The sequence below is a fragment of the Nelumbo nucifera genome, chromosome 5 (assembly GCF_055504915.1).
Source record: "Nelumbo nucifera cultivar China Antique chromosome 5, China Antique-T2T, whole genome shotgun sequence".
Lineage (NCBI taxonomy): Eukaryota > Viridiplantae > Streptophyta > Magnoliopsida > Proteales > Nelumbonaceae > Nelumbo > Nelumbo nucifera.
In genome coordinates, this window is record NC_142653.1 from 53,705,369 (window position 1) to 53,730,611 (window position 25,243).

At 39.6% G+C, this 25,243-nt stretch overlaps 1 protein-coding gene across 2 annotated transcripts in view; it reads left to right on the forward strand.

Moving 5' to 3' along the window:
* Positions 1-22,689, forward strand: part of LOC104596748 (Tmem18) — a 43,718-nt gene extending 21,029 nt beyond the window's left edge. The window contains exons 2-5 of one of the 2 annotated variants that reach the window (XM_088888715.1): positions 2,386-2,491; positions 22,063-22,211; positions 22,299-22,432; positions 22,588-22,689. In XM_088888715.1, coding sequence (XP_088744841.1) covers positions 2,386-2,491; positions 22,063-22,211; positions 22,299-22,394 — 351 coding nt within the window. In that variant the 3' untranslated portion in view covers positions 22,395-22,432; positions 22,588-22,689. Of the gene's footprint in view, positions 1-2,385; positions 2,492-22,062; positions 22,212-22,298 lie in introns of both variants that reach the window. The other variant, XM_010258025.2, reaches the window with a different exon arrangement.
* Positions 22,690-25,243: the final 2,554 nt, after the last annotated feature.

Genomic DNA, 25,243 nt, shown 5'->3' on the forward strand with positions numbered 1-25,243 from the left:
CCTTCACTATTCAGCACTCACAACACCACACACCACACCACAATTAAGCAACTGTTTCTGAAGCACTCACTGTCATAGGGTTCAGCACTAAAAATCCTACTGCTGTTACACACATTCAGATATAAATAAGAAACAAACACAGTCCCTACACATACCTATCAATCAGCACTGCCACATAGTCCAAACCCAGTCCAAAAGAGAGAGAAAATGCAATGCGATCAGCTCACCATAGATTTCTGTTAACACCTGTCCATGAACCAGCCCTCTTCGAGTTGTCGAGTAGAGGGTTTCTAGTACACCACCAAGATGAACACCACCGCAAGAACTGAAGGCATAGCTACCTCCTAGAAGCAAAAACGGTCACTCCTTTTTGGCCCCTTATCGATCCTCCAACTGATTGATGAGAACTTTCAGAAAAACTCAAATCTGATATGGCGATCCAAGGAGAAAAGAAAGGAAGGAAGCAAACTGATTTCTGGACTGATTTCTAGTGCTCTGATACCACATTTGTGGATCGATTGACACTTCAGTACTAGTTCAGAAATAAGAAAGGAGAGAAGAAGAAGAAGAGAAAGAAGAGAGGAGACACAGAAAGGGTTTGTCCAGAGAGAAAAATCATCCATTCTCAGCCGACCCACCTTGTATTTATAACTTATGCATTAGGATGCAAAAGACAACTGTGTCCCTCATTGAGTATGAGACACAACTTAAACACAGATAAAATAGACAACTCACTTCTAATTATATGACAAAATGACCAAACTACCCCTTATTCTTCCGACTCTAACATATATAATAGCATAACAAGGGTAGACAGTGTATGCTGGTCTACAGAATACGTGCTAAAGTGTACAATGTATGCTTGTACATTGTGTTTTTTTTTGGGTAACTTTTACATTCTATTTAAAAATTAACAAAAACTCTGATGATGGCATTCTTAGAAATTGGCAGCTGCTGGTGAGTTCATCCTTGGCAAGAAGTTCTTATATTTCTTCATGGTCTCCTCTGGCTTTAATATCGTCAAACTGAATTTTGATGGTTGTAGTTTGGGGAACCTTGGATTGGATTTTAGGTGGAGTTTTCAGGAGTTTTGGTGGCAAATATTAGCTTTCTGCTTTGCACGCATGGCTATGGTGGTTTAGCTTGAGCTAAACTTATGGTAGTTTTAGTAGGGTTTACAGAGATTAGTGGTAGAAGGGGATTTCCATCCTGGTTCATTGGGCATTAATGGGGTCTTAGAGGTCATTCATGTAATATTCTGATGAACTTTTCATGCACTGTGGGAGAGGGGAGGGAACTTCACTTAGAGCTGAGATGTTTGTGCTCCTACAAGGTCTAAAGCTGGCTTTCTCATCTTGTTGGAGTAGTGTTGTGGTTAAAGGTGATTGCCAATTTGGTCTCGTGGTTTGGAAGGATGTTGGGCTTTAAGAATCTTAAATTAGAAAAGGCAAGGTGTTGGCTGGCTGCTTGAATTTTGGATACCCAAATAAGCTAACACCTTGGTTGATTGTCTTACAAGGGAAGGAACCACATGAATTACTTTGGGGAGTTCCTGGGCTGGGGGCACCGTTACAGGGCTGATTTTATTTTGTTTCTGTTTCGCATTTATGCACTTTTGTTCTCTGTCAGTAGTTATGATGCATTATACTTTTGTATTGTTGTATGTTGTTAAACACTAGGGGAAATCCATAAAAAAAATCTCTTTTTGATCAGTGTTAATAATAAAAAAATATAAAAAAAATCTATATGGATTAAGAGCTCTTTATATTATCATTCTTCTATTTGAATTTCTTTGGTTCTTTTTATTTGAGTTTATTTTTGGAAATATTATTTTATGTGATATATTGTGGAATAATGTTCCTTTGAAGGGTGATTCTCCATGAAATTGGCTATTGATCATTGATTATTCCAATATGTTTTCTTTAAAATATTAAACCTTCTCAAATTGTACTCCTATTAAATAATCTTGAGCTTTTCTATCATACATGCTTTTCTTATTTGAAATTGCCATTGATCTTGGATTTCTAATAAGGGTAATCATTCATTCATGGCTCAACCTAAGCCACAAATTTAATAACCTATTATAAATACAAGCTTATAGGCCCAAAGTGCCTGGCCTGAGCCTGGGATGCAGGCTGGCCCGGCCCTTGATCACCCCTTGCAATGCATATCAATCATCATTGAAAGGGAAGAAAAAGGTATGTGTCTGAGTGGTGGTGGTGATGGTGGTTGAGGTTCCTTTTGCATATATGTATCTGTATCGAATAATGCCTATAAACTATTGGAGTCTGGATACAGATGAATAAAATATTGAAGATCTATCTTTGATCTCTTAAGCCTTAGTTGTGGTCTTATTTTATGTTCTCTTGTTTCTTGTTTCTGCAGGAACCTTGGTTGATATGCTTGATATCTTTTCATATATTTTTGCTGCTAATAACTTTTGTCACAAGGAAAAATGTCAACTTCCAGATGTGTCTGTTCCTTATGGCATGTAAGTTTTTTATTTTTTTTTTCATTTTTAATTTTTACTCCTTTGCCTGATTTTAGTATCATGATTTGACAGTTTGACAATAAAGTTTCCAGGAGCTACAGATTTAACAGTCTGCTCCTTGTGGCCTACATGTATTGCAAGCAAAAGCCTTAAATTTTTTCAAGACCTGAATCATGGTTATTTTGAATTTTAGAATTCAAAATACATAGTATTATCTTTTACTTTTTTATGGTAAATTAAGATTCATTAAAATAAAAGAAGTACAAGAGAAGGTGATAAGAAATCACCCATGATGAAAAAGAACAAAGCAACATCAATGACAATCTACCCATTAAAATCTCTCAACATGTTGTGAATATCAGATGGATTTCTATAGGACTAAATAGTATACATAATGCCTCAATCCTTAGTTATCACCGTAGTCTTTTATGTTCTATGTAGTTTTGTCATTGGTTCAACCTCCTACCAAAGTGTTTAGTGAAGGCTTCTTTGCATATGCGCAATAGCTAATGCATTAAAGCTACATTTGGTTGCACATAAAAGGAAGAAGAAAATTTCTTTTAAGGAAATGAACCATTTTTGTATTTGCCTGGTATTTTTCCATAGCTTGGGAAACTGAATTTCATTTGTTTTACTTCTTGGTGTTTGGATTTAACTTGGTATAATAAACTTGACATATTTTTATACATAATATTTTAATAATAAAATACATGTAAAAATAGTAAATGAAGTCTGAACATTGTCTAATCAATATTGTGTAGAATAACAAATATAGGCACTGAATTTTTGTCAGTAGAAGAGGAACTACTTATCTTTAGGAGGGAGGGTAGCTCTGATAAGGGCAGCCTTAGCAAACCTGTTAGTCTACTTCCTTTCCACCTTTAGGATCCTAGCTAGGACAGCCAGACAGTTAGAGAAATTTATGAGGGACTTTCTTTGGGAGGGGATGAAAAAAGGGACCACCTAGTAAATGGGAACAAGTTAGCAAAACAAAAGAAAAGGGGGGGGGGGAGGCTAGGAATGAGGAACCTAATTTATAGGAATACATCTTTGTTAGGGAAGTGGCTTTTGAGGTTTCCTTTGGAAAGAGGCAGAAATGCATCTTTGATATGCCTTATCCTTTTGCTATTAATGTTCTAGATATTCTTATTACTAAGAAAAGGGTGTTAGATCTTGTACTATTAACCATCCTATCTTCCATTTTGTTACCTATGGTATGGTCATGTTTCACCTTCATTTTGTGCCTTTCTTATCTCTATTGACAGCATTTCTATTCCTAAGAGTGTGGAGTGTGGTAGAAGCTTTATCCAACTTGAATGGATAGATGCAATGTAGGAAGAAATTAATGCCTTACACAATAATGGCACTTGGGAGTTCATAGATCTTCTTAAAGGAAAAGAACCAGTAGGGTGTAAGTGGGTGTTCATGGTAAAGCATAGGGCTAATGGTACGGTTGAGAGATACAAAGCCAGATTGGTAGCAAAAGGGTTCACACATGTGTAGTAGACTATGCGAATACTTTTGCCCCTGTATCCAAGATGAAATCTATTAGAGTCCTCCTTCCACTTGCAGCTAATTTTGACTAGAATCTTCACGAATTGTACATCAATAATGCCTTCTTGAATGGTGATTTAGAGGAGGATGTGTACATGACTTGGCCACCTGGCTTTTGTGCTAAAGGTAGTGAGTAGAAGGTGTGCAAGTTGAAGAAACCCTTATATGCATTGAAACAGTCACCTTGGGCCTGGTTCAGGAGGTTTCATTTGGTTGTACAACAGATGGGGCTTAAACAATTGTAGTCAGACCGTACATTGTTTGTAAAGAAAGGTGATGGAAAAATTGCGGCCCTAATAGTGTATGTTGATACATAGTGGTTACAGGTGATTGGAAAACTGAATTACAAAAGTTGAAGGAGTTTTTAGCTACTTTGTTTGAAGTGAAAGATCTAGGTCTCTTGTGCTATTTCCTTGGGATTGAAGTTTCCCACTCACAAAAAGGAATCTTTATCTCGGAGTAATGTGTCCTAGATCTATTAGAGGGCACAGGCAAGTTAGGAGTGAAGCCAACTGATTCACTCATTAACCCTAATCATAAGTTGGGTGACAGTCAGGGGGAGGCTATAAAAGATGTGAAGCAATTCCAGAGACTCATAGGAAGACTTGTATATCTATCCATGACCAGACCTGACATTGCTTATGTTATCAGTGTCCTTAGTTAGTTTATGCATAACCCTAGAACCACTCATTGAGGCTGTTGAGAGGATTCTTGGATATCTCAACAACTTTCTAGGGGCTGGTTTGTTATTACAGAAGTATGGGCATTTGAAAGTTGAAGCGTATACAGATGCTAATTAGGCAGAGGCAGTAGATGATAGAAAATTTACTACTGGATATTGTACCTTTTTGGGAGGAAACTTAGGCCCTGTTTGGCATTAATTCTGAGGATTTTTATTTTCAAAATCCTTTAAAAAAAGGATGGATTCTGAGAATTTTCATCTAGAGAATCATCAGATGTGTTTGACACAGTCATCTGATTCCTATTTCTCAAAAAAATAATTGTGTTTGGCAGCAAACAATTTCTTGGAATCAATTTTCTAGATGACTAATACACAAAACCATGGCAATTCCAATAAATAAGTTCAAATGAAGCTACATTGTACTCTACTATGTTCAAATGATGGGACTCAAATTATAACAAAATCAAGTAAAACCTTTTATAACATTTGATCCTAGCTACAATTTGGAAACCGGGTTTGAACTACTGGGCTGTTGAAAACAATTTGGAAACCAGGTTTGAACTCCTCTTTCTTCAACATCCAATTTCCAAAAAAATATTTCCAGAAAATGAAAATTGTAGCCGCTTTGTGCTATAAAGGATTCTAGAAGTTAATTGAACATCCCATCCACCCATGTCTATTTCAAAAAATCAGATACAAACATTTTGCTTTCACCATAAATGGGTCTCTTCTCAATATATTCTAGTCTGATGTAAAAGAGTAGTGCTTAAATGCTAAAAACAACTTAACATTCGTGAATAACATTACACACTACACAGTAGATTTTGACCAATTTAAAAACACCTGGAATGAAATGATTTAATTTGATTTTCAATTGCTTTAGCAAGAACAACTTCAGATAAGATGGAGCCACTTCCATTTTCAAATCATAGAAATGAGCTAATTTCAGGACTTCAAGAAACCGATACACGTTCATTTTTTTCCTTGAGAACCATAAATGAATTTACTAAAGGTGATGATATTGCGTTCTTACTAGAAACCAAAATGAAATCATCTAACAATGCTAGCTTTCCAAGAGTGCAAGCCCACCTAAGAGATTCCTAGACCCCATCCCTGGCATACCCTCCCAAATCACAAAAGGTAAAGCTGAAGAAGATAAACATGCTAAGACAAAACAAAAGGAATGAAAAATAATTCTGGATCTCTCACCTTTCTCTCAGATTCATCATTCTTCATTACACTTCTCACAGGGAAGTGATGTTTCATATTGAAGTTCAACCTTCTCAATCATTTTATGTAAAATGTTTTATTCTACCTTCAATTCAACCTTCTTGTCTTTGTTGTTGTTAAAACAAATACCTGATTTTCAAAATGATGAATTTAGACCAGTAATTTCTTAATATAATAAGCCATTACCAAATGCTGGACCTGGCTATATAGGACCTTGGGAGGAGTGAACTGGATGCATACCTAATCTTAGTCACGGTTGGCAGCTCCTTCTGAACATGAGTTCTCAGCTCTTGGTATTCTAGAACAGAAAAAACTTGTCGAGCAAAATAACATAATGCCAATAGATCTTTCTTTTCTTAGCAGATAACATACTTCAGCACAGCCTATTGAGAAATTGTGCACAAGGGTCTATGATTTTTAAGAAACTGAAGGCAAATAAAGTTAATAAAGAGATATCATGAACAATGAACAGCCATGCCTTGTTATAGATTTCATGTTTGAACACCTTCTTTCTTTTCCGCCAAAAAAGGGAAAAAATAATGCCTTCAATCTTCTTTACTCATAAAGCAGAAAAGGATACAAGAAAGCCAAAAGAAAAACTTAACCAAATTCATTTTCAAACAAAACCCATAACTATACTGTGTTTCTCAGCCATAAAAGCCCGGATGAGAACAATATTAATGACAAGAATAGAAAGAAAAACTTACCCAAATTCCTTCTCGAACAAAACCTAGAACTATACTCTGTTTCTTAGCCCTAGAAGCATGGATTTCTTTATGAGAACAATATTAAGCACAGATTTCTCGATGAGAACAATATTAATGACAGGAACAGAAATGCAAGAGCATAGAGGGGACTGTTGAGCGAAGATGAGAGAAGAGAGAACAAGGGCTTTAGGGCTTTCCCCGTTCCATGTTATGTTTTGTGGAGAAATGACCAAAAAGCCCATGTTTTCACGTGTATGAGGATCACACATATTTGTAATTGCATTGAGGACGTAGTGAGAATTGAGCAGATGAAAATTTCTCATCTTGAGAAATTCCATCCTAAAGTGGATGGGTTCTCCAGAGAAAGCAAATCCAAACACAACTCTACTCTAAAGAATCACAAGAATTGCTAGAAGCGATTCTCCGGAGTGATGCCAAATGGGGCCTTAGTCACCTGGAGAAGTAAAAAGTAGAGTGTGGTGGCTAGGTCTAGTGCAGAAGTAGAGTACAGAGCTATGTCCCACAACGCTGCTGAGATTATGTGGATAAAGAACTTGTTAGGTGAATTGGGTTTTATAGTTAACGGTTCCATGTCACTCTATTGTGACAACAAGGCTACCATCAATATTGCAGCCAACCCAGTTCTCCATGGCAGGACAAAACACATTGAGGTGGACAAGCATTTTACTAGAGAGAAAATTGTAAGTGGAGAAGTGTGCACTCCCTATGTTAGCCCAGAAGAACAACTTGTAGATATCTTGACAAAGGGCCTTCATCACTTGCAGCACAATGACTTGTATGACAAGTTGGGCATGATTGACATCTATGTCCCAACGTGGGGGGGGGGGGGATGTTAGAAATACTAATATTTTATGGAATATGTGCTACAGGGGCACTAGTGTCATTTTACATTCTTTTATTATGCTACAGGGGCACTTCATTTCTGGACTGTCATTTCTAGTTTCTGCAATTGTTGTATGTTCAATTTTGCAACTTCTGTAGTCTTACTGTGCTTGCTTGTGGGTGACATTTCTCTCTCAGTTTCTACACTAGAAGCTGTTCGGGTTTCACATTTAAGATCTACTGTAACTCTATTCCTCCTTCTAGACTACCACTGGTTTGCTGTAGGACCTGAAATCATACTAATTTCAAGCTTGGAGATTGCAGCCATTACAAGTGCAGGTTCTGTTAATACAGAATGCTGCATCAGGTTTGGTCAGAGCCTGTGCTTCTGCCAAATTACCTCTTCATCAACCAATAGTTCTCATTCACAATGAACTGGAGAGGCAGAGGTCGAGACAATCAGGGCTTACCAGACTGAGTTGGAATGTTGGAAGATCAACTAGGACTTTTGAGTCAGTAGATGAATCAAATAGCTGAACGTTTGGATCTTCATTATGAAGAAGAAGATGAAAATTCTAGTGAGAGTGAGTCTAGCTATGTTCCATCTCTTCCTAGTGGAAATTGTCACACCATGGGTTTCAAGGTTCAGCTTGAAATTCCAAAATACCATGGTAGCCTATGAGGAGATGATTTCATGGATTGGTTGGATGCCGTGGAGAGGATATTTGATTACCAAGAAGTTCCTGAAGAGAAGAAGGTAAAACTTGTGGCCATGAAGTTAAAAGGTGGTGCTTCAGATTGGAGGGAGCAGACCAAAGATACAAGAGAAAGATGGGGAAAATCCAAGGTGAGGTCTTGGGAAAAGATAAAGGAGCCATTCTTCTTGTTGATTATGTGCAATCCTTGTTCAAGTGCCTTCAAAGGTTATGACAAGGTGATCGATCTGTCGAAGAGTATGCTGAAGATTTTAGGCAATTAGTTGCTTGTAATAATCTGACTGAAACAGATGATCAACTAATTGCGAGGTTCATGGAGGGGTTAAAACCAGCCATTGCTGATGCCATTGGAGTATATCCAATCTACACTTTGGGAGAGGCCTGTAGACAAGCTAACCTTATTGAAGCCAGATTAAGAAAAAGTGTAGCAGGTGCTGGTCCATCTTTTAAATGATTTGAAGGTGTTGGTTCATCTTCAAACAGAACAGGAAGTGCCAAGAACTATACCCTGAAGCCCAAAGCAACAATCAAGAAGAGCCCAACAAATCATGGCAATTCTGTCCATGGAGATGGGTCACCAAGGACCTTAAAACACAAGGAATTGAGGTGCTTCAAATGTAATGAATGGGGCCATATTTTATCTGATTGTAGAAAGAAGAATCTAAATATGTATGGCCATGAAGATGAACCAGAAGCTGATGATGAGGCTGAACACACTAAGAATTCAGCTGACCTTAACCATGAAGAAGATTATAATTATGGAGATGGGTAAGAAACTCTTATCTTGCAGAAGGCTCTCTTTGCTCCAAGGGCTGCACTGGCTGAGGAATGGCTTCACAACAATATTTTCTACTCCACCTGCACCATTAATGAGAAGGTGTGTGGAGTAGTTATCAATGGTGGCAGCTGTGAGAATGTAGTCTCAAAAGATGTTGAGAACAGGCTTCAACTGAAGATGGAGAAGCATCCTCATCCTTACAGTCTGGGTTAAAAAGGGGCCTTGAGGTAACTGTTTCTCCCAAATGTTTTGTTTCATTTATTATGGGCAAGAACTACAAAGACAGTGTGTGGTGTGATGTGGTTCATAGCATGGATGCTTGCCACTTGTTATTAGGCCGGCCATGGCAATTTGATTGCAGGGTCCTACATGATGGCTATCAAAACACATACACTTTTCACAAAGATGACCAGACCATGTGTCTACCATTTATCTCATTTTTTTTTTGAAGAAGAATATAAGGAGTTGTTTCTTGATGAACTACCACCAGGATTGTCTCCTATGAGGGATGTGCAGCATCATTTTGATTTGGTGCAGGCTCTAGACTCCTAAATAAGGCTGCATATCGTATTAGCCCTAAAGAATATGAAGAGCTACAGTGACAAGTACCATTATGGAATAAATTGTTAGACAGTTTTGTATGCCCTTAGCTTCAATCAGAATGATGTACTTTATGAGTTTATTGTAAATGAATAAAAGTGCATATTTGATTCATGTTCCCTTTGTATGTTTTTGTGTAATACCCTTAAACTGGACATTTAATGAGACTCGTGTTAGTTTAGAACGTTCACAGCCAGTGGATCGGTCTGGGGAGACCTATCCTGACAAAGCTGACACTGTGGTGCCACCAAGTCGGTTGGGGTGGCCTGTCTCAGCTGCTAGGGTGAGACCCTAGGCACATACAATGTAGGCTTAATAGAACCTTTGAACCGGACCAGATTTCCAGTATTGCCCTCGACCTTGGAGATTGATGGGCAAAACTGGAAAGTTACACCCGACCCCTAGACTCGATTATGATACTGCACTAGGTGTCGGATTGGGTTGTCTTTGATGTACCAATCAGTGAGATCCTTAGCAGGGGTCAAAACCTGGGTATGTTGGGACAGTCCGAGAATTCATCTGAGTGGGTGATCATAGTGATAGGATCAGCCCCTTTGTCGGACAAAGGTAATGATCAGGGCTGCACTCTCACTGATGGAAACCAAGATTTCCGGCAGCCGATTTCAACCGTTGAGATTTGTTTTGCAAAGTATATTTTATATGAGATATAAAAGTATATTTATAATGGTTCCTAAAATGTTTGCAAAAGGTTTTAATTCCCGGGATCCATATAAGTAGAGAGTGCAATACGGTTCCTTGCAGCCGAGGGAGAGGTCCTCTCTTGTCGGGCAGTGTATGATCATTAAGGGCTGAGAGGTTAAGCGTAAGACCATTGAGGATAATACCTGATGGGCTAATCTTGCATTTGCCCACAGTCCCTAGGTGTTACAAGGTGGCTTGGCCCAGGGACCACTTAAGATAAGTGTTGGGCCCATAGAGCCCATTTGATGGGTTTCAGGGGGTGCACTGTCCTTAACAGTGTATTCGGCCAGGCCTTGCAACAAAGGCTGGGCCGAACCCATGTGGCTGATGTGTAGATCAATGCTTGGGTCCCACGCCATACAAGGAAGCCCAAGTGGGGCAGCAGTTAGGAAGGTTAAGTGGGTACATAAGCTTAATGGGCCTAAAGCCCATTTCGAACTGGGCTATTTATTTAGTTAATAATGGGGCGAATTCTGAGATGGATTAGCAGATAGGATAGGGTCTTGACCCTATCCACTCAGAGAGTCCAGATCTGAATGTGATTCAGATCTAGAAACCTCCTAATGAGATTAGGAGAAAGATAATCTAATCTGCAGATAAGATAAGGGTTTATCCTTATCACCTGAAGAGAAGGTTGATCCAAATATGATTTGGATAAGCAGCTCCTAATGAGATTAGGAGCTAATCTTTTTAGGTTAACAAAAGAAGAAGGGGGCGGCAGCCTTTAACAATCACACATCAGATTTTCTTTAGTGCTGAAATCAAGAAGAGAGAATTTTGCACCCTGCGAATACTCTCTTGCCGCCTCCGTGTTCTTGTCACCTTGTTTGCCAGTTCGGTCTCCAGTTGTGGGAGAAGTCAAGATTCGATCTTGACATTAGTTCTTTAAAAAAGAATGGATAGGAAGCTGTGCTCACGTAACATCCTGCTGATTCTTGCGAAGGACTGAGTTCTTGGAGAAGAACACTGCTGATTCTGCTCCATCCTGCACTGCGCCATCTTCAGTGGGAGCAGTCTTTGGATCCTTCCTTGGGCGTGAACACCTCCATTGGGAGATACTACTTCTCCGTATCAGGTATAATTCTCTCCTACTCTTTTTAGTTTAGATCTGGTTCAGTTTAAGGTTCAAGAGTGATCCTTGAAAATATGATTTTCTAAATAGGGAATGTGATTCCCAGTTGAAGGGAGAGAAATTTTTTGAAATTCGCCCCTTATTCCACAATCTTTGGGCGTCCATGGGATGGATCTTTCATCCCCTTCAGTGGTATCAGAGCCATGGTTCAAATCTTGAACCAATTTGTTTTAGATCTGAACCTGCGCAAATGGGCAGAAGGTGTTCTACCCGATTTGTGCAGATATGGGTTTTGGGAAATTTGTTCCCAAAATTAATGGACAAATAATCTGAAATTAATTTTACATAAATCTGATTATTATTTAGAATTGTTCTTTATGATTTTCTTGATTTATGGGCTGTTCGTACAAGAGGAGATTGAATTCTTGGTTTGCGCAGGGAACCTACAAGATCTACAGTTTCTTGATTTATTCATTACATTTGGTCTGTAAATAATTTTTTTTTTTTTTTATTTTTAGACTCAATGTATTAGGTATTCGATCTGATGTAATTATAATAGAAATTAGGTTTTCTATTTAATTTTTTTTTGGATTGAAGATGGCAGCGCAAGGAAGGAGATTTCGCAGATGGGACATTCGCTACCTGCGATTTGCAGTTTATGAAACTGCATTCTGTGATCTAACCTCTGTTTTGCAGGATGGATTGTGCTAACAGCCCTGATTGACTGATTCTTGTTTTTCTTTTATCAGTATTTAATTTCAGATTATTTTCTTGAATTAAAGATTTAATTAAAGATCAAACCCTAGACCCATTGGAACCCAGATTGGTTCAAATTGTTTGGACCGAATCTAGGGTTTAATCAAGGTTGAAAGTCAGCCCTAATTTTCCCACTAATGGGCCTAAGGATTGATGTTTAATTAAATGGCTAATTCGGCCCAACCTGTAAAGGCCCAGTTTTAAAAGGTTAAAACTGCTAAAAGCCCACTTAACATTTAAAGCTATATGGGCTGAACCATTCGGCCCATGTACCTAGATAATATTAATGGTTAATATTATGAATTTAAAATGGGCTTCAAATGGGCCTTACAGATGGTTAATTGATTGGATCAATTTATCCCTGCATGTGATGTATGGATGTGTGATGTGCTACGTACATGGACCAAAAGTACTTGGCCCATGCTCAATCGACAGTGGCTCTTGTGCACACCATGGCTGAATGCACATCATTGCCATGGTGTCCCTTTTGGTCATAGGATGACCTCCCTCAGTGGTGGGCCCCACACCTCATCGAGAGGTTACGTGCGGAACCCTAGCCGTTTTAGGCCCACCGAAATCTGGCTTTATGAAAGTCAGTGGGAGACACTTTGGTTTGACCTAAAATTAGAACTAGGGCATAATTAACTGTTCCCTCCAGTTAATATGAGTGCATGTGATAAGGAGATTCGTATGATGAACTCTCTAAAGGCCTTCCATCATTAGCATGAGGATGGGTCATTCAGTAATGAGGAAATGCACCAGAAAATGGGCTATCCATTTGCTGTTGGACTTGTCTAAATGTTTCATAAGATGATAGGGGCGTCATAGACCGATGTGGGAGGGGCTTCACCAGAAAATGGGAACTCTCTCATGGTACCTTGGCATTCACGAATATGATGGGTAAGCACTCACTGGACAGAAAGGTTTACCTGAAAACGACTCTGAACTTTGTCTGACAGAGGCCAAAGGAAAAACTCATATGATGAGTGGATATGATCCTTCACAAAAAGGTGGTGGGGTTTTGCAGCTGAAACAGTTGGCTCCACGCACCCTATGTGATTTCCCACATTTCCAGAGACGACCCGTAGTCTCCGTCACTGAGAAAGGAGGGAAATCTCAGAGATGAATAAATGGAGATGGAACGTAGATTAAAATCCATATCTATGAAAAGAACATGAATCAAATTAGGTTGTGGACTGATGTTTGCTCTTTTATCAGAAAATGGCAAATGGATCATTTGCAAAATTGCTTGATGACAACAAGTTGAAGGGCCCAAACTATGCCGACTGGTACAGGAACCTTATGTTGGTCTTAACCTCTGAAAAGTTGGATAAGGTAGCCAAGAATCCTGCCCCGGATCGTCCGGGAGATAGGGCTTCCGAGGCCCGAAGAAGAGAATACCAAGAACGGGAGGAGAAAAAACTCCCTTGCCCGCTGCTATATTATTGCCTCTTTAGACAATCCTATTCAGAGGCGGTTCGATCAGATCGAACTAGCTAAGGACGTACTGGACAGTCTGAAGACAATGTACGAAGAGCAGAATCGTTCTATTCGACAAAAGGTCTTGAAACAGTTCATGACCGCGCAGATGTCCAAGGGCCAACAGGTTCACGACCATTGTCTTCGGATGATGGGCTATATCAACGAACTGGAGGCTCTTGGATCCGGGCTGGATTTGGTAACACAGATCGATGCTATTCTCAACTCTCTGCCTCCATTCTTTAATCCATTCATCATGAACTACAACATGAACAAGCTGAACGTCAGCTTGCAGGAACTCAACAATATGTTGCAGAAGGCCAAAGAATTGATTAAAAAGGATGAGCCCATTGCCATGCTTATTGAAACTGGCAAATCGGGCAAGAAAAGGAAGGCAAAGAGAAAGCCCCAGAAGAAGGCTGCCAAACCCAAGAAACAGAGGAAGGACAAGGCATCAGATGCCTGTCACTTTTGTAAGAAGACCGGCCACTGAAAAGGAATTGTCCTGCCTACTTGGAATCCAAGAAAGGTAATTTCGAAACTTGTGTTATAGAAACCAATTTATTGGTAGCTTCTGCGTCCTGGTGTATTGACTCCGGGGCTTCAACTCATGCATGTAACTCACTGCAGGGGTTCAAGGTAAGCAGAAGGCTGAGTGAAGGAGAAGTCACACTCTACTTGGGGACTAATGCAACTATTGCAGCCGCGGCCATAGGAACCGTGGAGTTACTTTTTAGAGAAGGAACAATTGTACTGAAAGATTGTCTTTATGTGCAAAATTTAAGGAGAAATTTGATTTCTGTCTCAAAACTGTGTAGATGGTTATTCTGTCTTCTTTAGTAATACGATTACTATTAAAAGAATTAACAGATTCATCGCATACGGGGAACTGGAGAACGGTCTCTATGTTCTACATCATTCTCTAGAAACTAACATAACCGAAACTATGTCGGCTGAAATCCCCAAGAAGAGAGCCCGTGATACAGTTAATTCCACGTGTCTGTGGCATTACCGACTTGGCCACATCGGTGTTGACTGAATCACAAGGTTGGTAAATGATGGTCTTTTGGATTTTCTAGTTGTAGAAGATCTTCCCACCTGTGAGCCTTGCCTACAAGGCAAGATGACGAAGCGGCCATTTAACGGTAAGCCTGAAAGATGTACAGGCACACTTGACCTAATACATATTGATGTATGTGGTCCCCTGAGTGTTAGGACACGGAATCAACACGTGTATTTCATCACCTTCACAGATGATTTTTCACGATATGGTTACGTGTATCTAATGAGACAAGTCTGAATCCTTTGAAAAGTTCAAAGAGTTTAGACAAGAGGTCGAGAAACAGTTAGGGAGAGAAATTAAAGCCCTTCGATCAGATCGAGGTGGCGAATATCTCTCTGATGAATTCAGGGACTACTTAAAGGACAATGGGATAGTATCACAGTTAGCTCCTCCTGCTACACCACAACTTAACGGTGTTTCAGAGAGGAGGAATATGACCTTATTGGATATGGTCCGGTCGCTTCTCATACACTCAGAGTTACCCACATCCTTTTGGGGTTACGCATTAGAGACTGCGATCTATGTGCTGAATCGGGTTCCAACCAAATCGGTTCCGAATACTTCATATGAACTTTGGACCGGAAAGAAACCAAGTGTCAGACACTTGAAGATTTGGGGTTGTCCAGCATACGTTAAAAGAACAAGTGCAGACAAGTTGGAATCCAAGACCAGCCGTTGCCTATTTTTAGGCTGCCCAAAAGGCTCTGTAGGTTATCTATTCTATGACCCAAGTAAGCAGAAAGTGTTCTGCAGTCGAAATGCGCAATTCTTGGAAACCGACTATATCCTGGACACCCATCGTCAGGATGTTCTTGATGAGGAGAGCTCAGGAGCAGTGGGAGATGTCCCACAAGTTCCAGGTAGTGACCAACTTAGAAGATCCACTCGGGTATCCAGGCCACCAGTCCGTTATGGTTATGACCAGGATAGTTACCTGGTGGAAACCTTGACTAGTGAGGAGGATCCCGTGACTTACGCGGAAGCTATGTTGGACATAGATTCCCAGAAGTGGGTGGAGGCCATAAGAGCAGAGATGGACTCAATGGAGACCAATGGAGTCTGGACTCTAGTAGATCCGCCCTCCGGGGTAAAAGCAATCGGTTGCAAATGGATTTACAAGAGGAAGAAGGGCCCCGATGGTAAGGTTGAGACCTTCAAAGCTCGTCTGGTGGTGAAAGGGTACACTCAGAAAGAGGGCATCGATTATGAGGAAACCTTTTCGCCTGTGGCCATGCTTAAATCCATTAGGATCCTGCTAGCTGTAGCAGCATATCATGATTATGAGATTTGGCAAATGGATGTCAAAACTGCATTCCTGAATGGAGATCTTACTGAAGATATCTATATGTAGTAGCCGCAAGGCTTCATTGCTGCGGGTCAGGAAAACATGGTATGTAAACTTAACAGATCCATTTATGGACTTAAGCAAGCTTCTAGAAGTTGGAACATCCGTTTTGACTCTGCTGTCAAATCGTTTGACTTCGAGCAGAATCCGGATGAACCCCGTGTCTACAGGAAATACAATGGAGATAAGGTTACCTTCTTGGTTCTGTATGTAGATGACATTCTACTCATTAGGAATGATGTAGGAATGTTAACAACGGTGAAAGTATGGCTATCACAACAATTCTCCATGAAAGATCTTGGAGATAGATCGAAGCGGATAATAGGATTATCCCAATCTGCTTACATTGACAAAATAGTCAAAAGATACAGCATGGAAAACTCCAAGAAAGGAAACGTTCCTTTCAGGCATGGAGTCACTCTCTCCAAGAAGATGTCTCCCAAGACTTCTGAGGAGATTGATGGCATGAAAGACGTTCCCTATGCCTCTGCCGTAGGGAGCATCATGTATGCCATGCTGTGCACTCGTCCTGACATTGCTTAGGCAGTGAGTGTAGTAAGCAGATTTCAGGCCAACCCAGGGCAGGAGCATTGGACTGCTGTGAAAAACATACTTAAGTACCTTCGAAGGACAAAAGAGTTTTGTCTAGTATTCGACGGTAGCTCACTACAGATCCAAGGGTATACAGATGCCGATTTCCAGTCGGATCCAGATGATAGAAAGTCTACATCTGGATATGTTTTCACGATAGGATCGTGTGCTGTTTGCTGGAAAAGCAGCAAACAGGGGTCCACTGCAGACTCCACGACCGAGGCCGAGTACATTGCCGCAAGTGAGGCTGCCAAAGAAGCTGTGTGGATGAAGAAGTTCGTTCATGAGTTGGGAGTAGTTCCGTCCAGCACATCACCCATCCCATTGTTGTGTGACAACAATGGAGCCATTGCTCAGGCTAAGGAGTCACGAGCCCACTTGAAGTCGAAGCACATCGAGAGGAAGTACCACGTACTGCGGGAGATTATTGGTAGAGGGGACATCTTGATTCAGAAGGTAGCGTCAGCGGAAAATGTAGCAGACCCATTGATGAAGCCACTATCACAGAAAGTGTTTGAGAAACAGGTGGAAAGCATGGGACTCCGGCTAGTACCTGATTGGACCTAAGTGCAAGTGGGAGTTGTTAGACAGTTTTGTATGCCCTTAGCTTCAATCAGAATGATGTACTTTATGAGTTTATTGTAAATGAATAAAAGTGCATATTTGATTCATGTTCCCTTGGTATGTTTCTGTGTAATACCCTTAAACTGGACACTTAATGAGACTCATGTTAGTTTAGAACGTTCACAGCCAGTGGATCGGTCTGGGGAGTCCTATCCTGACAAGGCTGACACTGTGGTGCCACCAAGTCGGTTGGGGTGGCCTGTCTCAGCTGCCAGGGTGAGACCCTAGGCACATACAGTGTAGGATTAATAGAACCTTTGAACCGGACTAGATTTCCAGTATTGCCCTGGACCTTGGAGATTGATGGGCAAAACTGGAAAGTTACACCCGACCCCTAGACTCGATTATGATACTGTACTAGGTGTCGGATTGGGCTGTCTTTGATGTACCAATCAGTGAGATCCTTAGCGGGGGTCAAAACCTGGGTATGTTGGAACAGTCCGAGAATTCATCTGAGTGGGTGATCATAGTGATAGGATCAGCCCCTTTGTCGGACAAAGGTAATGATCGGGGCTGCACTCTCACTGATGGAAACCAAGATTGCCGGCAGCCGATTTCAACCGTTGAGATTTGTTTTGCAAAGTATATTTTATATGAGATATAAAAGTATATTTATAATGGTTTCTAAAATGTTTGCAAAAGGTTTTAATTCCCGGGATTCATATAAGTAGAGAGTGCAATACGGTTCCTTGCAGCCGAGGGAGAGGTCCTCTCTTGTCGGGCAGTGTATGATCATTAAGGGCTGAGAGGTTAAGCGTAAGACCATTGAGGATAATACCTGATGGTCTAATCTTGCATTTGCCCACAGTCCCTAGGTGTTACAAGGTGGCTTGGCCCAGGGACCACTTAAGATAAGTGTTGGGCCCATAGAGCCCATTTGATGGGTTTCAGGGGGTGCACTGTCCTTAACAGTGTATTCGGCCAGGCCTTGCAACAAAGGCTGGGCCGAACCCATGTGGCTGATGTGTAGATCAATGCTTGGGTCCCACGCCATACAAGGAAGCCCAAGTGGGCAGCAGTTAGGAAGGTTAAGTGAGTACATAAGCTTAATGGGCTTAAAGCCCATTTCGAACTGGGCTATTTATTTAGTTAATAATGGGGCGAATTCTGAGATGGATTAGTAGATAGGATAGGGTCTTGACCCTATCCACTCAGAGAGTCCAGATCTGAATGTGATTCAGATATAGAAACCTCCTAATGAGATTAGGAGAAAGATAATCTAATCTGCAGATAAGATAAGGGTTTATCCTTATCACCTGAAGAGAAGGCTGATCCAAATATGATTTGGATAAGCAGCTCCTAATGAGATTAGGAGCTGATATTTTTAGGTTAACAAAAGAAGAAGGGGGCGGCAGCCTTTAACAATCACACATCAGATTTTCTTTAGTGCTGAAATCAAGAAGAGAGAATTCTGCACCCTGCGAATACTCTCTTGCCGCCTCCCTGTTTTTGTCACCCTGTTTGCCAGTTCGATCTCCAGTTGTGGGAGAAGTCAAGATTCGATCTTGACATCAGTTCTTTGAGAAAGAATTGATAGGAAGCTGTGCTCACGTGCCATCCTGCTGATTCTTGCGAAGGACTGAGTTCTTGGAGAAGAACACTGCTGATTCTGCTCCATCCTGCACTGCGCCATCTTCAGTGGGAGCAGTTTTTGGATCCTTCCTTGGGCGTGAACACCTCCATTGGGAGATACTACTTCTCCGTATCAGGTATAATTCTCTCCTACTCTTTTTAGTTCAGATCTGGTTCAGTTTAAGGTTCAAGAGTGATCCTTGAAAATATGATTTTCTAAATAGGGAATGTGATTCCCAGTTGAAGGGAGAGAAATTTTTTGAAATTCGCCCCTTATTCCACAATCTTTGGGCATCCATGGGATGGATCTCTCATCCCCTTCATAAATGGTAGAGACTTTGTACTTGATTGAGACAGAAAATTCATCAGCCACTGGAGGACATTATGGAAGCGCTTGGGAACTGAGTTGTGCTTCAATAGTGCCTTTCATCCTCAAACTCATGGGCAAACTGAAGTTGTTAGTAGAAGCTTGGGTAATATTCTTTGTTGTATAGTGAAGGATGGGCCTACACAATGGGGCTTAGCACTTTCTCATGCAGAGTTTGACTACAACAGATCTGGAAATTGTATCACCACCATGTCTCCATTTGAGGTGGTCTATGGAGCAAATCCCAACAATGTTCTAGACTTGATTCCTGTTCTAAGTCTAAGCAAACCAGCTGAAGACGTTGTTGAGCTTACTGCCATCATAAAGAAGATACATGAGCAATTCCGTAAACAAATCGAGAAGAGCATTGCATGGTACAAAAGAGCAGCAGATTTGAAGAAAAAGAAGTTAATTTTTGGTGAGGAAGATCTTGTTTGAGTTTATCTTTGCGAGGGTAGAATCAAGATGGGCAAGTTGGAGCGACAAAAGGTTGGCCCATGCAAGATTCTAAAGAGGATAAATTATAATGTATACAAGGTGGAGCTACCAAACACCTTCTGCTGTGTTCAATGTTGCTGATTTGACTCCATACTTACAAGATGATGCCAATGCAGACTTGAGATCGAGTCTCTCTCAACCCGGAGAAGATGATGGAGATCAAGATAGGCCAAGCGGACAGAATTTAGAACAGGAAGTGTCAGCTTATGCAATTCAAGTTCTGGACCCTTCTACAACCTGGATTCTGGGCCAGCCTTGTGGGCCTTGAGCTACTTAGTGATTTGGATCTGTAAGTGGTTGGGTCCAGTAGATGAGTCACTTCTGGAGTCAAAGATATCATTAGTATCATATTTATATTTAGCAGTTGAGAATGCATCTAGTAGTCCTATGTCTTGTAAGTTGTGACTGCATTAAATAGTCAATGCCTTGTTAGTTGTGTTAGTCAAAGAGTCCTTTGGAAATCATAAAATGTTGGGATATGTGGGAGTATTTATAATGTTGGCGAGTTCCTATGTAAGTATCATTATTGTGGTTGTTGTAGAAGTATATAAACTGACTGGAACCTTGCAGTCCAGGCACTTCATTTTTGGACCGTCATTTCTAGTTTCTTCAATCATTGTGTGTTCAACTTTGCAACTCCTGTAGCCCTACTGTGCTTGCTTGTGGGTGACCTTTCTCTCGCAGTTTCTACACTAGAAGCCGTTCAGGTTTCACATTGAAGACCTACTGTAACTCGATTCCCCCTTCTAGACCATTGCTGGTTCACTGAAGGACCCGAAATCATACTAATTTCAAGCTTGGAGATTGCAGCCGTATCAATTTCAGGTTCTGTCCATACAGAGCACTGCATCACTCTCTCAGGGTTCTTGGGGTAGGAGCCTGCTGAATTGGGCTTACAGCTCCGACAAAGAATGGTGGAGGAAGTGGTGGTCCACTGTTTCCTGCTCTGCCCCACAAAACCTTGGCCACTTCACTCTTTATTAATGTAAGAACAAGGATGATGCGGTTAGTTGGATGCTATCCGGTGTATATGGACCAAATGAAAACAATCATAAGGCAACCTTTTGGGTAGAGTTAGAGGGAATCTCATACAGGTGGGATGTGCCATGGTGCAACAATGGAGATTTCAATATTGTTTGATATCCAATTCATTTACAAAATGAAGGGAGGGCCTTAGCTAACAACAAACAGGCTAAAGTTTGGGAATGCTAAGATGAGTGAGTGGAAAAACTATAAATGATAGGATTAGGATTGCCGTCATCTGTAGGAACCTAGGAGTAGCTCTAATAGGTGATAAAATGGGAGTGGACTAAGATGGTTTAGTCTGTGCATAGAACATCATCAACAGCTCCAGTTAGAAGAAGTGATTTGTTACAATTGGAAGTGGCTAGAAGAGCTATAGATAGACCAAAAAGGACATGGGTATAAGTAGTAAGAAATTATTTAAGCACTAATAATTTTAACAGTGGATATGGCCTTAAATAGAACAGATTGGCAAAACAGGATTCATGTAGCCAACCCCATATAGTTGGGATAAGGCATAGATGATGATGATGATGAACTCATAACTTTATTGATTTATGGAAAAGAATGTAAATGTACAAATAATATATCGATCACCCCAATGAGACCTGGTGGCCTCTTTTACCAACCCAAATACACCCTTCCACAGCCTCTTTTTTGGCTAAAGCATCCACCAAATTGTTCCCTCCCTTGGTGTCTACTGAATTAGCTCCTAATTCTTCTACTGTCTTGTGTCTCTTACATATTTCTATGTTTATTTTCTTTTTTGAAAGGTAATAAGGAGATAGATTTGTTATTTGATAAGTAGGGATAGTTATTTTTGAATCTCCTTCCACCATGGTATTTTTGAGGTTTAATGAGCACTTTATTAAGAAAGAGCGCATCTTACACATAAGTGGGACCTTTAACACCTTTCCTGTGGTTTAATATTTGGTACGTCCAGCCACAGCTAAAATTTCTTGCTTGTCCCTTGTGTAATCTCAAACTGCATTATTTTCTGTATACCCAACTCTAGTTCACAATTAACCTTCAATATTTTATTAATGAAGATCACATATTACATGTAAGTGCAACTTTTGGAAAACGGTCTTTTCCATGGTTAAGAATATCTGGTACCTTCAGCTGCAATTGAAATTTCTTGGTTGTTCTTTGTATAATCTCAAATTGTATTGTTCTGTATACCTAGTCTAGCTCCAGTTTTCAAGTTGCAAGTAAACATTTACTATGCAGTCTAGTGAAAAATTTGGTGACTGTTTATTTAACCTTGAAATGTATTATTGTTTGTGGTTTTGCATACATGACACATGAAACTTGTCTTGAGTAGTCATGACATGCCAGTATCCAGTTCTGACTTTCCTGATATTTACAGTGGGTGGTGTATATCTTGCTGAGAAGATCAATAGTCTCTTGGGTCAGAACTGGAAAAGCTTTGCAACCCAGAATTATTTTGATCCGCATGGCCTTTTCCTCTCCGTTCTCTGGTCTGGGCCTCTTCTCATAATTGCAATCATAATCTTGGTCGGTGATCTCAACTACCTGTTATCTGTTATTTTCTCTTTTATCTAGATGGATGCGGGCTCAATATTTTCATATATTCCATTGCAGATGAGCACCCTTTTTTCACTATGCCATCTGATCGTTAGGTGGAAAAAGGCTGAGCTCAGACACCGAGCAAGGCTCTCTCAGAGCAAGCAGGATTGATTTCCTCTGCAGTGCTATGTGTCTTTTGTCAACCATGGGTACCAATTTGTTTGGATTTAAAGCGTTTTGTAGTGTTTCTGGGGTTATGTTTCTCCAAGGTCCACTGATTTTTGGGGCCCCTTTGTTGACAGTTTAGGTCCTATACTTATATGTTCAGCCTTTTAGCGCTTAAGATTTTGGTTTTGCTGTTCAGGAATTCATGGCTTCTTGTGGTTTATGTACTCGAACGGAATACACTGGCTTTATGGTTTAATGTTCAAAGGTATTGCAGTTAAGCAGTCGGGGTTCTGTATTGTCACCTTTTTGTTTGTTCACCTCCTTAACAGGGTTCCTAGTTACTTGGCTTCAATACAGTCCTAGTCTTCTGTGAAATCCTCCTGATGTAACCTGAGACCTTGCACTTCATTACCGCTTTACTGATGCTTTTCAATGAAGCTGGTTCCTTAGTGTTTGTGTTCCTTATGGGACAAGTGATGGCATTTTGTTTTCTTTCTGTTGAGGATAACAGATAGTAAAGGAGAACCAGGGAGGGTTTTCAATTTCTTTAGCGAATTTTGTGACTCCCTTTTCATCAACCATTCAGTAGTTGAATTCAATTGGAACAGAATTATTCAAGGTTCTCAGTTTTGGGGTTTTACTTTTCTTACTCTTTATTTTGTTCTCTTTCTTTTTCCTTTGTGAAATGGGTATAGCTACTTATCTTAAAAAAATGGGTATAGCTCCTAACCTGAAGTGATTATCCTAGCCATTTCCTTGTGACAAATTTATTGCTTTTCTTTCTTCACTTTCTTGGTTGATTGAGAATAGTTTTCTAAGATGATGGTATGATCGCTGGGTATGGTCCATGGGCTATGTAAACGGCTGGTATATGGCTGGTCTATCCACTTGGATGAGAGATTTAATTTCTGGACCTGCTTAGTAGTTAGTTTCCCAGTATGAGAACCCCTCCCATTGGTTGGGCTATAGACCTATAGCTTGGGAAGCTAGTTTCTACATGACTATTAGATCACCGAATTGGGATTTCTGTGTGGGAAAAAATGGTTCCGGGTTTACTCTTGGTCGAATAGGTTTAACCAGGATATGGTAATTGCTGCATAGTGACTCGGCTTTAAAACCAAGGAAGAAAACTGTACTTAATTGATCAGATTTATATAGGGCAGCTTTCGAATGGTGTCTATTTATCTAAATTTGAATTCAAATTTGATCCAGTTAAGGGTGATCTGAATTCGATCATTTTAATTGAATATGGATACACCCTATATGATGATCCCATTCGGGTTAAATTTTATATGCTTGTATACTTAAAATTTATATTGTTAGTTTGAATATTGTGTTTTTACAAAAAGGGTCATTGGTTAAAGACTTGAAAGTTTCATAATTTTTTTTTCAATGTATTTTGTTCATGATACATCAAAACCAGTTTTGATTTATTTATTAATAATAAATAGTATTTTGATCATTTTTAGTTTAATTTATGAATGTTGTTCAATATCCAATTAATCCGAATTCAATTTGACTCTGATATAAATCAAAGGCAAAACCTATAGTGCATGAACTGCACTGTGAAGCAAAAACTTAAAATAGTGATAAAACAACATACTGCAGTTTAATTTTGGAAAAATTTATGATACGGGAAAGATATGATATGGAAAGAGTTTTGATCAATCAAAACTCACTCATGAATTTTGATAAATAACACCTGATTCGCTATTACGTTTATGGTTACAGTTTATTGGTCAGTTGTTTTTTGGATATTATATCTTTTTCATATCATAGTCGAACCCTTGAATTTTTAATGCTGTAAAATTCTTCAACGGTAAGTACACCTTATAAAATGTGAAGGTATATATGAAACGGTAAGTACACCTTTTAAATGTGTTTGTTTAAAATTTTGATTCATGTAGCAAATATTTAAAATGCTTGGATTCTAACTCCACGCGACAATATTTGATTCTAATCCAAATGCAAATGAATCAAATTATATATATATATATATATATATATATATATATATATATATTCAATTTGATGTAATCCATTTGTAACTTTACGGTTACGCCATTCTGCCCATTGTTAAGACATTAACAATGTATCATTTATTGTGCCCAACCAGAAGGGGTAGAGAAAGATACTAACCAACCCATTAGTCACCCATCTACCAAGATAAGAATGCTTCTAACCTAATTTAAACAAGATTTAAAATATTGACATGATATAATACGTATCATATAACAGCTATAGCTCCATGACCGTTAACATAGGCCAAAAAATGTTGACTCTTTTTAACTTTTGACAATTTCTATAGGCTGTACCAATAATCCATAGAAAATCATAAATGATTTTTTGTTTGTTTTAAATGATTTTAATTGCAAAAAAGAACTATAAATGAATCTATCAATGATGCTTTAAACTCATTGATATAACAATAATTTTTAATTTTTAAAAAATTGAAAAAAAAATCAGTTATTTTTTATATTCTAAATGACTTTCCTAGTAAGGAAGAACTATAAGAAGGATGGTTTGGGTTTGATCCACGCCATGATGCAAAGAACATTTGTTTGAGGCATAACTTAGTTCAGTCCACACTATAAGTGGATTGAATTGGGCCATATTTCAATTTATCATCCATTCTTACGTAGACCAATCCACGTCATAACAGGTGCAATCGTTCACACTGTTAACACCAAAGTTGTCTATAAATTAAGGTGATTTATTCAAAATTTCTTGATAACCATTCACACTGTCAACATCAAAGTGTAGAATGCCTTGACAAAGTGTGATGTCGTTTCTATAGTGTGATTTCATGCTACAGTGAGGCCCAATGGATTGAAAAGATCCATGCTTTATTG